Source organism: Typopeltis vanoorti, chromosome 2 (assembly GCF_054136105.1).
Source record: "Typopeltis vanoorti isolate ZY-2024b chromosome 2, IOZ_Tvanoo_1.0, whole genome shotgun sequence".
Taxonomy (NCBI): Eukaryota; Metazoa; Arthropoda; class Arachnida; order Uropygi; family Thelyphonidae; genus Typopeltis; species Typopeltis vanoorti.
Window position 1 is genome coordinate 95,878,016 of NC_143550.1, and position 15,027 is coordinate 95,893,042.

The 15,027-nt window shown below is 35.6% G+C and overlaps 1 protein-coding gene across 1 annotated transcript in view; it reads right to left on the bottom strand.

Annotated features, from left to right (window-relative positions):
* LOC150109273 (dolichyl-diphosphooligosaccharide--protein glycosyltransferase subunit 1) overlaps positions 1 to 15,027 on the bottom strand; it is a 156,357-nt gene that overhangs the window by 42,593 nt on the left and 98,737 nt on the right. The window contains exon 7 of the mRNA XM_090406891.1: positions 11,001 to 11,139. Coding sequence (XP_090263017.1) covers positions 11,001 to 11,139 — 139 coding nt within the window. The remainder of the gene's footprint in view (positions 1 to 11,000; positions 11,140 to 15,027) is intronic.

Genomic DNA, 15,027 nt, shown 5'->3' on the forward strand with positions numbered 1-15,027 from the left:
TTACACATGGAGGATGTTCAACACCTTGTGGAATCTGTTCCTATGTGACTGCAAGCCATGACTGAACAGAGAGGAGGACCAATGTGTTATTAGGTGGGTGTTCCTAATGCAAAGCTAACTCAGTGTGTATATATATATACAGTGGTATCTCACTAATCCGAACCTCTTTAGTCTGAACCCTCCAGTAATCCGAACTGTGGCTTGAAAGAAAAAAGTTTTATTTATTACGTATTATTATTTTGTGTACTATTATTTTTATTTAATAATTATTATTTAACTATTATTATTTATTTTCTTATTATTATAGTTACAATAATGGATTACAGGTAGAACCGAAAGTGAATTCGAAATCAAATCAGATGCTGAAATTATAAATATGATGCTACAGAGTGAATTAGAAGACGATGATGACGATAAAGAACTAAAAACAAACATGAAGAGGCAGTTGAGTTCTAATGTGTGTATAAAATGGGCTAAGCAGAATGATACACCATTCCACAAAATTTTATTGCTAATGCAGCTCTGAGAAGAAGCATTCAAAAAAAGTTTAGCTTCCAAGAAGAAAATGAAAATCAGTGACTTTTTTTACAAAGAAATAAAAAAAACTTTTTTTTTTTTTGTGTTGTATACAAGAAAGTAATATTTTTTTACTTTATGTTCTGAACTATGCAATTTTATTAAATCAGAATCCTCAACAATACAGGTACATACAAACAAAAATTTTTTCTAAAATAAACTTGTGTACTGTATTATTTTTTAAGTTTTATGTTACAGTACAGTAGCTTTTTTTCCTATCAGTTTCATTTATTTACAGAATTAAATTGATGTACCATTAGAATCTGATTATTTTTGTCTTAAACGCTAGTTATTATTGTCTCTTGGAGGAAAATTCGCTAATCCAAACAAGCAGAGTTTTATTAGTTCAGATTAGCGAGATACCACTGTGTATATATATATATATAAATTGACAAACATAGTACAGTAGAATCTGCTTTTTGTGATCGCAGATAATATTATCAATCGGCTATTGTTATCAAAATCAGTCAGTCCCAAAACACACCATTTAAAATGAATTAAAAATAATCTGCCTATAATAATCAAAGTTCCGGTTATTGTTATCGAAATTCTCTAATGTTTAGCCTTTTGCATCTCAGAATTCTAAGAAATAAGGGTTAATCAGGAGAAAATTTGTCGAAATCTGACTTTTTTTGTTAATTTTCCTTTAATTTTATATCTTCCAGGCAAATGCAGGTGGATAATCTTAATCTTACGTAAATCTTAAATCTTCCAGGCGAGATGGGGGGGGGATATAAATACAGTCTAATTGTGATTTTTTGAGTTTATTTGCATGCTCTCTTTCAGTAAGTGAATTTGACTTTAAGTGCTCATTAAAACTGCCCTTAGCATTATGGCAGAAGCAAGTAAAAAATGTAAAGATTTACATTTTCAAGAAAAGTAAAGAATTTTTTTGGAGTGCTATGATAAGTTGCCCAAAATGAGTCAGCGTAGTGCAGCTGTACATTTAAAAATTTCACAACCACTCCTGTGTAAGATCTTAAAAAAACAAATCAAACATTGAAACTTCAGCTCTTACTAATGAGAAGATAGATCAGAAGAGATCCCGATTTGGTAAGGATACTCAAGTTGAATCAGAATTAAAAATTTGGTTTAGTAGTGCTCGTGAAAAAGATACTTCAATTAATGGGCCTTTGATGCATCAAAAAGCAAAAGAACTTATATAAATAATGGGCAAAGAAAATTTCACCACAATTGATGGATGGTTTAACAGGTGGAAAAAGCAAGAGAATATTGTGTACAAGGGTATTCATGGTGAAGGAAAAAGTGCTGATTTTTTTTTTTTTTTTTTATATCAGCTGACGTGTGGATTAAGACCGAGCGGCCAAAAATTATTGCTCAATATTCTCGATGATATTTACAATGCAGATGAAACAGGCTCTATTTTCGTGCAGTGCCTGAGCATACTTGTTTAAAAATTAAAGTACTAAAGGAGGATTTAAATCTTCAAAAGAGCGAGTGACAGTTCTTTGTTGTGCCAAAATCCTCAGTGTTTTAAAGGTGTCAAAAGTTTGCCTGTTGACTACTGTTCTAGTGCAAATGCTTGGATGACTAATGACATTTTCAACAATTGGATAATTAAGTGGGATCTTAAATTAAAGCGAAAAATTGTCTTGTTAGTAGATAACTGCGTTGCACACAAACAATTTATCGTTAAAGAATATCAAAGTTGCCTTCGAACACTACATCATTAATTCAACCATGTGACTAAGGTATTATACGAGCTTTAAAAGCTTATTATCGCACAGAAGTTCATGCGAGAATTATAGCTGAACATGATTATATAAAAGACCAATCTGATGCAATTGCAAAAAAAAGATTTCTCTTCTTGATGCATTGTATTTGGTAGCAATGTTATGGATGCAAGTTTTAGAGAAGATTATTGAAAAAGTTTCCAAAAAAGATGGATTTTTTAAGACAAACTCTGAAACTCCTTCTTCCGAAGAATTTGAATATCTTACAAATGAAATTTTTGATAAAAACCCAAGATGGTATGTCAAAAGAAGAATTTGAAAATTGGTTGGATATTAATAACACCTCGAAGTGGTGGCTACAATGTCAAGCTGCTTCCAATGAGAACTTTAAACTAATAGAAGAAAGTGAATCTAATACAAGTATAGAAGAACAAATTTTAGAAGCTTCTCCAATCAATGCAAGAAGCTCTATGAATACTTCGTCGCAGTGTGCAACAAAGAGCAACAAATTTCGAAAGGCATTACGAGTATGAGCAATTTATTCATGAACTACTATATTGAAAAACACAACAGCCAACAGTAACTAGATAAGTTTTTAAAATAAATTTTGTGTTGTTGCTTATTAAAAAGTTGTTTATAACAAATTAAATAATGTTCATAACAATAAATTGAAATAAATTATGCAATTTTTTATATCTTTTGCTTAATGTTATCAGCAAATTTTTGTTATCGAAAAGTGACTGTCCCAAAGTCATCACAATAAGGAGTCTATTGTATTATTTAAAGTATATTTTTAGCCTCTTTCTGACTGCACTATTATTACTTGTGTTTAGAGCCTCAAACACAAGTAATATAAATGTTATATAAAGGATAATTTATAAAGGTAATATAAAGGTTAACAGCCTAGATGTCAAGATGCTTGACATCTAGGCTGTTTGGAAACTGTTTGCTTATATCCTGGTTTGGTAAAGTATTAAGCAAGAATATAATTTCTTGGCAAGTATAATTTAGTTTCTAAGCAAGCAAAATTTAATACAACTATCTCTAATCCAGAGTATTTTAATAATACAGTGATATACCTTTTGTGCTATTTGTATATTGAAAATATATTGGCTACTGCATTAATTCAACCTTGGCTTCTTTCTAGGCAAAGTGATGAGACCTCAATAAATGTCAAAATCAATCTGGATAGTAATCCTTCCAATAGCAACATACATGTGGAATTTGTGGATGTGTGGAGTGAGTTTGATGGGCGAAAGGATCTATATAAGATGGATGGCTTGCATTTGAATGGTTACGGTGTAAGAAGACTTGAGAAAGTGTTGCTGAATGTAGTGGATGTGCAAATTCAGGGAAACTAGAATTGTTAGGGGGGGGGGTAGAGATACAGTCCTTATGGAGGCAGTTGAATGTAAGAATGAATATAATATGCCAGAGCAAATAAGGACAACAAATCAGAGTGGGATAGTTAATATAAGGCATCAAGGTAGGGTTGGGGCTAATGGGGGTCTTAAATTCATGTACACTAATACTAGGAGTATTAGGAACAAGAAGGAAGAGTTTTTGGCCATGGTTGGCACTTCCAGACCACAGGTTATAGGTATTAGTGAAACATGGCTGACTGTAGATGATATAACTAGTGGGATTGAATGTGATGGGTATAGTGTGTTCAGGAATGACAGAGAGAATAAAATGGGGGGAGGAGTATTGTTGATGATAGCTGATGAGCTCCAGCCAAGGAGAATAGAAGTTGAATTGCAGGATAGAGAAAAGAGCACATTTGAGGCCATTTGGTGTGAGATTGTGGCTAGCAGAACTAAATATACAATTGGGTGCTGCTATAGACCATGTGATGGAAAAGATGGTGGTGACAGTATGCACAAGCAAATAGAAGAAATGGGTGGAAGGAGGGTGATTATTATGGGAGATTTCAACTATGGTCGCATTGATTGGAGTGAGGAGAGGACACACGGGAGGAAGGAACTGGATTTTATGTGGTTATTAAGGGATAACTATCTGCGACAGCATGTAATGGAAAATACTAGGGGTCAGAGAGTGCTTGACCTAGTAATTACATCTGAGGATTTGGCTGTAACAAATATGACCACATTGCCACCAATCGGTGAGAGTGATCATAGGGTCTTAACTTGGGAGGTGGCTAAAGGTGTAGAATTTTCAATTAAGACAGGGTACACGTGGAATTATCGGGCGGGAAAGTATGATAAGCTTAGGAGTTTGATTGGTTAAGTGCCATGGCATGTACAACTGCAAGGACTAGAAGTTGATAGTGCATGGGAGGTAGTTAAGAAGTGCTTGCATGAAGCAATGGCTGACTGTATACCTAGAGTCCGAATAATAAATCAAGTAGGGGTTAAATGGATGAATAACACCATTAAGCTTGAGTTGCAAAAAAAGAAACAACTATGGAGGGAATTTAAGGAGAAGGGTGACCGGCAGGCACATGAACGGTATAACGCACAGGCCAGAAGGGTGACGAGTGTGGTAAGAAAAGCAAAAAAGGATTACGAAAGAACATTAGCCAAGCAGGCTAAAGAGAATCCTAAACAGTTTTTTAGATATGTAGCAAGTAAAAGGAAAAATGTACATGGCAGATTGATTTTGAAGAATGCCGATGGTAGGGAGGTAACTGAATCAGTTGAGATAGTTGAGTTACTGAGTGAGCACTTTGCAAAAGTATATCATCCAGGTGGTGACATTGCAGAAACGAATAAACCAGTAGATTATACGGGAATTGTGGTTAATGAAGTGGAGGTGAGTAGTCTATTGCATAACCTCAATGTCAATACATCTGTGGGATTGGATGGTATACCAGCTCGTGTTGTACGAGAAGCAGCTAAAGAATTGTCAGTACCCTTGACCATTTTGTTTAATTTGAGTCTCGGGTCTCGGTTAGTCCCGAGCGGGTGGAAAGAGGGGAAAATAGTTCCACTGCATAAAGGTGGTTCCAAGACTGCTGTTGTAAATTACCGACCGATTAGCATATCAGGAATCATTGTCAAGGTCTTAGAGAAAATAGTCAAAAGGAAAATACAAGATTGGATTGAAGAAAATGGGATACTGTATCGGGGACAGCATGGTTTTGTGAAGGGTAGGTCATGCCTCAGTAACTTGCTCACGTATTATAACACAGTGACGGCTGAACTGGATAAGGGTAATGGGTTTACGGTGATTCTACTGGACCTTGTCAAGGCCTTTGACAGGATTCCACATGGAATTCTAATCAGTAAATTGCAGCATATGGGAATGGACATAGGGTTGGTGAGATGGATAGGAGGGTGGTTGACGGAGAGATATCAGAGAGTGGTTTACTCGGGAGTAGAGTCCACAAGACGGCCTGTGACTAGTGGTGTGCCACAAGGATCTGTTCTTGGACCACTGCTGTTTAATTTGTTCATAAATGATCTGAGAGGAACAGTTCATTTGTTTGCGGATGATGCGAAGTTGGGTAGGGCAATAGTGAATGCAGATGACGTCAAAATTTTGCAGGATGATTTGGATAGATTGGAGGTCTGGGCTAAGGAGAATGGATGTCAGTTTAATGTGGCAAAATGTAAGGTTATGCATTTTGGGGTGAAAAGATTGGCGGCAGTTTACTGCATTGGTGGAACCCTTCTCCAGGAAATTGATGAGGCACGAGATTTAGGAGTGTTGGTGGATAAGGAATTGAAATTTAGGGGACACATTGCAAAAGTGACCAAAACAGCTCATCAAATCACTTGGTTGCTGAAGAATACATTGACAAGCAGAGACAAGCAGGTTATTGTTCCTCTCTATCGAGCCTTGATAAGACCCCATCTAGACTACTGTGCTCAGATTTGGTCACCTAGGTTTCTTCTTGATGGGGAGGATGTGGAGAGGATCCAGAGGCGAGTGACCAAGATGATAGCAGGTCTGTGGAATGAACCGTATGAGAACAGGTTGAGGATTTGTGGGTTGCAAAAATTGGTTGATAGGCGGAGGAGGGGAGATATGATTGAGACATTCAAATTACTGAAGGGTTTCTATAAAATTAATTCAGAAGATATTTTTGAGAACAGGGCTGGTTGTGGGAGGACTAGGGGACATCCATGGAAACTGGGCAAAAGTGTGGTTAGTAAAGGTGTTAGAGCTGGGTTCTTTACTTTTAGAGTAGTGAATGAGTGGAATGCGCTCCCTGAGTCTGTAGTGGATGCTATGACAGTGAATGAGTTTAAGGCGAGGTATGATAGATACTGTATGAATGTCAGATAGTTGTGATGAATATGATTTGGGGCCTCCCTCGATGAGTCTAATGACTCCCTGGAGTTGCCCGTAATAATAGTAATAGTAATAATAGTAACATACAAAAGGAAATGTGCTTTGTATTATGGAATACTAAAACAAATGATATGAAGTTAACAGCCTTTATATACAATCAGCCTAATTGTGAAGATATTTCATGCACAAACTGTGTTTGCTTACAGTTAGGTAAAGGATTAAACAAGAATATAATTTCCTCATCAAATTTCTGATATATATCCTCAAGGAAGGGAGGGGGTGTACATGATATTATGATAGTACTACATGAATAAGTCAAATAATTACTAACTTCTCACTCATGTTAGAAGCTTAATGGAATGAAACAGCACTAAGAAAGAATCCACAGGGTTTGGTCCCATCGTCTTCCGCGGATAGTAGCGAACCCTATATATACTATTCATATTTATGAATTTAGGGACACAAAACACGTGCTGAAAAGGTTATTTTACTGATTAATAATAAAATAATAACTTGACATTTCGACTCCTGTATTGAGGTCAGCATCAGAAGGATACATGTGTATAAGAACCAAGCTACATGCTGTTGCACTCTATAAAGGTAAATTACATCTACATTGTTAACTAATCTTTTTTCTTAGCCTGCCCTCTAGTGATTAAAAAAAAAATAAACTAGAGGGCAGGCTAAGAAAAAAGATTAGTTAACAATGTAGATGTAATTTACCTGTATAGAGTGCAACAGCATGTAGCTTGGTTCGTATACACATGTATCCTTCTGATGATGACCTCAATACAGGAGTCGAAATGTCAAGTTATTATTTTATTATTAATCAGTAAAATAATCTTTTCAGCACGTGTTTTGTGTCGCTAAATTCATAAATATGAATAGTATAAATACTCTGCTAATATGCAATATATGCAATAAACTGCTAAAGTCCTCACGTACTAGAATTCTTCTGGAATTATACAGTTCATATTGTTATATTATGATTATCTTCTGGATTTATACAGTAAGGTTGCTATTGAATGTCCAGGGGAAAAAAAAAAAACACTTCACCAAGTCTTCTTGTATTGAGATTTTTCTTTGTGGTTGCTATGAAGGTTGCAGATGGGTCCTCCACATTCTTGGAATGGTCAGACCATCATTTTTATTCAGATTCGGATCATGTTTGAGCATTTCACATGCTTCCTTGAATTTCCGTTCAAACCAGGTTTTGGTGCAGTGTAGGGACTTGGTACCTTTCCAATCAATTCTGTGGTATGTTTGGAATACATGGTCAGAAAGGCCGGTTTTTCCAAAATGGAGGTATTTTATGTGTCATTTGTGTTCATCCTTCCTGATTGGGATGGTTCACCCTGTTTCCCATATATATATATATATATATATATATATATCCCATATATATCATAGGGGAAACAGGGCGAACCATCCCAATCAGAAAGGATGAACACAAACTTATGGAGTAATTACTTTGAAAAACTGCTAAATGAAACAAGCAGTGATGACAGCACAGTGGCAAAAAACACTGGCTAGGCATGCAGTCAGGAATACATATCCATACTCGAAGTAGAAAAAGCCATCAAAGGCTTGAAATGTGGAAAGTCAGCAGGAGTAGATGATATTCGACCAGAAATGCTGAAGTATGGTGGTATAAAAGTCTTACAGTGGCTGCACTGCATAGTTCAGAAAGCCTGGACAGAGGGACGAATTCCCGATGATTGAAGTAGAGCTCTCATAGTACTCATATATAAAAAGGGAAATAAAACTGAATGTGAGAATTACAGAGGTATTTCCCTACTAAGTGTTCCTGGCAAGATCTATGCAAGTATACTTGAGAAACGGTTGAGAAGAATTGTGGAAGGAAAGCTTGGTGAAGAACAAGCTCGATTCAGGCCAAATAGAGGCTGTCAGGATCAGATCTTCACTTTACGACAAATAGTCGAGAAAGCATGGGAATATAACAAAGATCTGTATTCAAGTTTTGTCAATTTGGAAAAGGCATACGACAAGGTGCCAAGAGAGAAGCTATTCAATATGCTACAGTTATATGGTGTCAATGGAGCATTATATCAAGCAATACCTAGTCTTTATTTGAGTTGTAAGTCAGCAGTTAGAATTGAAGGACGTATGGGAAGATGGTTTAATGTTAAATCTGGTGTGAGACAAGGATGTACATTATCCCCTCTGTTATTCATTATCTATATGGATCACATTATGAAGGAAAGTGGTATTAAACATATCAAAATTGGAGATGTTAATGTCAGCTCTTTGTTTTATGCGGATGACGTTATACTTCTAAATAAATCCGCTACAAGTCTGCAAGATTCTCTGACTAAATTGCATAACTGTTGTAATAGATATGGTATGAAGGTCAGCAATAACACGGCAAAGACAATGAAAATAGGCAGAAGCATTGAAAATATCAACTGCATTGTGAATGGAGAACCTATAGAACAAGTAAAACATTTCAGCTACTTAAGCACGATTTTTAGTGAAGATGCTAAATTGAATATAGAAATAGACAACAGAATCAGCAAAGCTGGTATGGGGTGGGAAGTCAATTGAATAAATTCATATGGAATAAGAGAGAAATTAGTCGGAACACTAATTTAGCTGTATACAAGACAGTGTTCAAACCAATTTTAACTTATGGATCTGAGAGCTGGGTCAAAAGTAAAACCCTTGACCAAAGACAAGAAACTGCATATATGAGAGTCCTGAGAAAGATTAAGGGCATCAATGGCAATATCATATTAAAAACGAGGATATTAGGAAAGAACTGGTCAGCATCCAGGAATGCATTAGCAGAGCTAATTTCAGGTGGTGTGGTCACTTGAATTGAATGGGCAAGGAAAGATTAGCAAAACAAGTGTTCTCTGCCAGGTTGGCAGGAGAAAGATCCAGAGGAAGACCAAGTTATATAGTTGGATTGATACGGTAAAAAGTGCCTTAGAAAAGATAGAAATATAAGATCTGATAAAGTTGGAGTCTTGACAGGTAACAAACTGATTTCGAGGAAAGTTGTAGATAGGAAGTTAGTAATTATGTAAATTTTTCATGTAGTACTATGATATCCTGTACACCCCCCCCCCTTGAATGTACATGGCAAGAATTTGATGATGATCAGCCATCACTAAAAAAATAATATAAGATAACCTGATATCTCTAAATAGTAGATATCCTACATAGGCTCACCCTTAGAAAAATGTTGAGGAGTACAATAATAGTAAAACTGTTATAAAGGACAAAACCTTTATAAGCCTCTCTTATCTCTTAAAGCTAAAGAACATAAATACCACACAAGATCTCTAGTCTTCCAATCAAGATCACAGGATTTGATGAGAACACACAAACTTGTAAGGCACAGTTTCTTCTACTCTAAATAATGACCATTAAAATATAATTACTTAGTTTATATCTTTTCTTCTTTTCAATATCCATTCCTTTTTCCTTGCAGAAATGTCTTCCTTATCCTTGAACACAAAATTTTAGATTAATCTCTTTGGGTTTACAGTGTCAACTAGAATACATTGTCTGCTTAACATATCAAAAGGAACTGTCTGTTGATTCGAAGAGAAACTGTATATCACTTTCATCCATGCTACAACTCAGCTTCATTTAAAAGAAATTCTGTTAATTTGAGGTTATTGTTTGTTTCTCTCATAACTGACTTTTCCATCTTTTTTTGTCTTAAGAATTCATTTAAACTATTTCTTCCATAAACTTCTAACCTTTCAGAACATCAGCTCTGTTCTCATCATCAAATTCCTGCCATGTACCCTCTAGAGGTGTACAGGATATGATAGTACTACATGAAAAAAATTACATCATTACTAACTTCCTGTCTACAATTTTCCTCCAAATCAGTCTGTTACTTGTCAAGACTCCAACATTATCAGATCTTATATTTCTATTGTCTAAGGCACATTGTACCGTATCAATCCACCTATATCTTGGTCTTCCTGCTAACATGGCAGAGAACACTTGTTTTGCTAATCTTTCCTCGCCCATTCTGTTTAAGTGACCATACCACCTGAGATTAGCTCTGCTAATGCATTCCTGGATGCTGACAATGTCAAGTTCTTTCCTAATATCCTCGTTTTTAATATGATATTGCCATCTGTTCACGCCTATAATCTCAACCTTGGAATCTTTCTGGGTAAGGCTTCCATTGATGAGGCCTCAATAAAGGTTGAAACTAGTCTAGGTTGTAACACTTCCCATAATACACATCTGAAAGGAAGGGCTAGGTACTTGCACATTTTGTTGTACTTACACTTGGGTATAGGATTAAACAAGAATTTCTTAACAAGTATACTTTTTTTTTCTTTCCTCAGTTAATAATCTGCATCCTAATGTTTGTAGCTTGAATAGTGCTGTAAGGAATATTCAACTTATTTTAAAATTATGATATTTTCTCAAGAAAAATTTCAAATTTAATTACTAAATTTTTTTTTATTTTTTATTACTAACCTCAAAATCTTGAATGTGCTGTTCAACTAAATCATTTTTGTGTAATACTATAACAGGTCTTCCAATGGTGTCAAGGTAAGTGTAATGGTGTTCATTAGGTCCACGAAATGCTGGATAGGGCATGTTTACTTGAACATTCCTTTCATAAAAAAAAAGTTTCTGATAAGTTTTTTAAGCAGGAAATTACTGATATGCAAACTGATATTATTATTAACATCAGACCTACATGGAGTCAGAAACTCATGGTGGGAAGTACAGACTATCACACACACTAAGCTTATCCAACCTTGTCTTAAACTGATTCAATGTGTCTATATTCACAACACACTCACAATGCATTCCATGCACCACCCACTCTCCATGTAAAAGAACTTCCTTTCTCCTCACTCCTCTGCTCACACTCTCCTTAAAGCTTCCAGGGATGACCTCTTGTTCTAGCTCCTCCCAATCTATGAAAAATCTCTTTTTGGTTTACCAAGTCTCAAAGTTCCTGCCCATTCTCATCACTCGTAGAATGCATAGTAACAGAACACACCACAAGAACTTGAGAATCAGATAAAAGAATCCTCAATTCTCTGTTATATAGTCTCAACACTTAAGAGATTCCAGTCTTATTTATTCTATTATCTACTTCCAGTTTAGATTGCATAGTTATGTTATATAGATCAAATAACAATGAACCATTTTTTTTTTACTTCTGCTTTTAATTAATGTACATTGCAATAGCAATTAAATGCATGTTAATTTTAAAAAATTAGAATTGGCATATCATCAACATACTAATAAAAGTGAAAATTAAAGAGATACATATGCAAATTTAAAAAAAAAAAAAAGAGGGGAGGCATTAACAAATATAACACATTTTTAATAAATATCCCTTCAATCACAGCTAATAAGATTAAACTCTTTATCTCCAGAAGTGCAGTGAATAATGATTTATCATATTAATGAATATAATAAACATGCAATGAAAATAGTTTCGACATTAAAAAAAGTGCACACAAACAACCAAAAAACCATTTTTCTCACCTTTTCTACCCTTTATTAGGCACACAATATGGCAGTTTTATAATATTTTTAATATGATATTGCCATTGATGCCATCTGTTTATGCCCGTAAACTTTCTCAGGACTCATATCTGCAGTCTCTAGTCTTTGATCAAGTGTTTTACTTCTGAAACAGCTCTCACATCTGTAAGTTAAAATTGGTTTGAACACCGTCTTATTTCTCTATTATTCCATATAAATTTATTCAGTTGACTTCCTACCATACTAGCTTTGTTGATTCTGTGGTCTATTTTCATATTTAATTTACCATCCTCACTAAAAATTGTGCCTAAGTAGCTGAAATGTTTCACGTTCTATAGGTTCTCCATTCACAATGTAGTTGATATTTTCCATGTTTCTGCCTATTTTCATTGTCTTTGTCTTGTTATTGCTGACCTTCATACCATATCTATTACAACAGTTATTCAATTTAGTCAGGAAATCTTGGAGACTTGTAGTGGATTTATTTAGAAGTATAACATCGTCCGCATAAAGCAAAGTACCGACATTAACATTTCCAATGTTGATATCAGGTTTAATGACACTTTCCTTCATAATGTAATCCTTGTCCGACACCAGATTTAACATTAAACCATCTTCCTATACTTCTTTCAATTCTATCAGCTAACTTACAACTCAAATAAAGACTGAGTATTGCTTGATATAATGCCCCATTGACACCACACAACTGTAGTGGTGTCAATGGGGCATTATAGCTTTTGAATAGCTTTTCTCTTGGTACCTTATCATATGCCTTTTCCAGCTCTACAAAACTTAAATATAGATCTTTGTTATATTCCCATGATTTTTCAACAATTTGTCATAAAGTGGAGATTTGATTCTGACAGCTTCTATTTGGCCAGAATCCAGCTTGTTCTTCACCAAGCTTTTCTTCCACAATTCTTCTCAACCGTTTCTCAAGTATACTTGCATAAATATTACCAGGAATACTCAGTAGGGAAATACCTCTGTAATTCTCACATTCAGTTTTATTTCCATTTTTATATATGGGTACAATGCGAGCTCTACTCCAATCATCTGGAATTCGTCCCTCTGTCCAGGCCTTCTGAACTATGCAGTGCAACCACTGTAAGACTTCTATACCTCCATACTTCAGAATTTCTGGTCAAATATCATCTACTCCAGCTGCCTTTCCACATTTCAAGCCTTTGATGGCTTTTTCTACTTCAAGTATGGAATTTGTATTCCTGACTGTATTCTGTTGAGTGTTTTTTACCATTTTTTACTATTGAGTGTTTCATTTACCAATTTTTCGAAGTAATTACTCCATATTTCAAGGATATCTTTTTCTCCAGTTTTCATGTCCCTTTATCATCTCTAATTCGAATTACAACACTCTTTCATCCATTTTTGAGCTTCTTCAACAACCTCCAGAATATCTTACCACCTTCTTGATATTTATTTTCCCATGTCTTCTCATGACTTTTGTTCTGCTAGTTTTTACACAGTGTTTGGCTTTCTTACATTTGTCTCTGTATTCTCCAAGAGCACAAGCTGACTTATTTGCCAGGAACGTTTGTTACGCTTTCTTCTTTTCCTTCACTGCTTCTTTAATTTCTTGTATCCACCATGGAGTTCTGATTTTTCTATCCTTGAGGACAGCCTCGCCACATGCCTCTCTGGCTGAATCAATCAGGATTTTCTTCAAGGCTTGCCACTGAATCTCTAAGGTTTGGTTCCTGTTCTCAAACTCTTTCATTTTTTATTCAATAATCTTTGTGTATTATTTTAGTCTACAGTTCACTTCTGAGAGCTGCTCAACTTTTATTCACTTTAAAACTTTCTTACATGTTCTTCTTTTCAAAATTTCAATTTTATCCTGCTCAAGACTAAATAGTGATCACTTTCAATTTCAAATCTTCTGTATACTCTGGTGTCCTGCACCAGGGAGAAAATATCCCTATCAACAATAACATAGTCAATGAGACTTTTCTTATTCCCTGCCTCTTCTCTCCATGTAAATTTGTACACATTTTTATGTAGGACCATTGTGTTAGTAATAACCAGTCCATGTCCTGAGCAGAAATCCAACAGGTATTTGCCATTATTATTAGCTTTGCTCTTTTCTCCAAATTTTCCCAAAATATTTTTGTATGTCTAATAATCACTTCCTACTCTGCTATTTAGATCCTCAACGAACACCAACTTTTCCTTTTTCATTGTCAGCTGCTTTCTCTAAAGCTTCAAAACATTCTTCCACTTCTACCTTAGTAGAACCTTTTGTGGGACCACAGGCACAATTAAGTCTCATTGTCCAGTTTTCCCATTCTGATATTTGCCCACATCACTCTACTTGAAACTGCCTGCCATTCAAGAAGATTAGCCTCATATTTAGTGTTGAATACTATAGCTGCTACTCCTTTTCTTTGATGGTCATTGCCTGAATATAACATTTTGTATTTATTGCTCAGAAAGATCTCACCAGTTTTTCTCTTTTTTGTTTCAGTCACCCCTATTTTGTCGATCTGGTACTTATCTAATTCCTCAGCTAGCTCCATTTCTTTGCCATTCAGGCTTCTTATGTTGATAGTACTAATCTTTAACTCTGGTGATGTTGAGTTGGGGTGTGTTTTAAGATTTGTTCCAGTAGCTGACTTTTCAATGTTTGCCCTGGTTCCCTGGCAAAAACAACGGGGGGGGGGGGGCTTGTTTAACCAGGCAATGCCCCAGCCATCATGAAATTCAGTCATGTTGTACCATCATTTATGTTTTGGTTTAATCCAATAAGAATACAATTTGGTCCACTAAATCCCAAATTGCCAGCCCATCCTCATTCGTTTAGTATCCAGGTAGATACCTAACAGGGTGCACCACGAGAAGGTGAGGATTGGACATTAGGTCAGAAGGACTGGCAGGTTCTCCGCATTCCTTTAAAGGCTATGTGGAGTCTCCTCTCAGTTATACAGCTTTGACCCTTAAGCACCCCCCCTCCCCTCTCCTCCCAACAAGTTGCAGATTC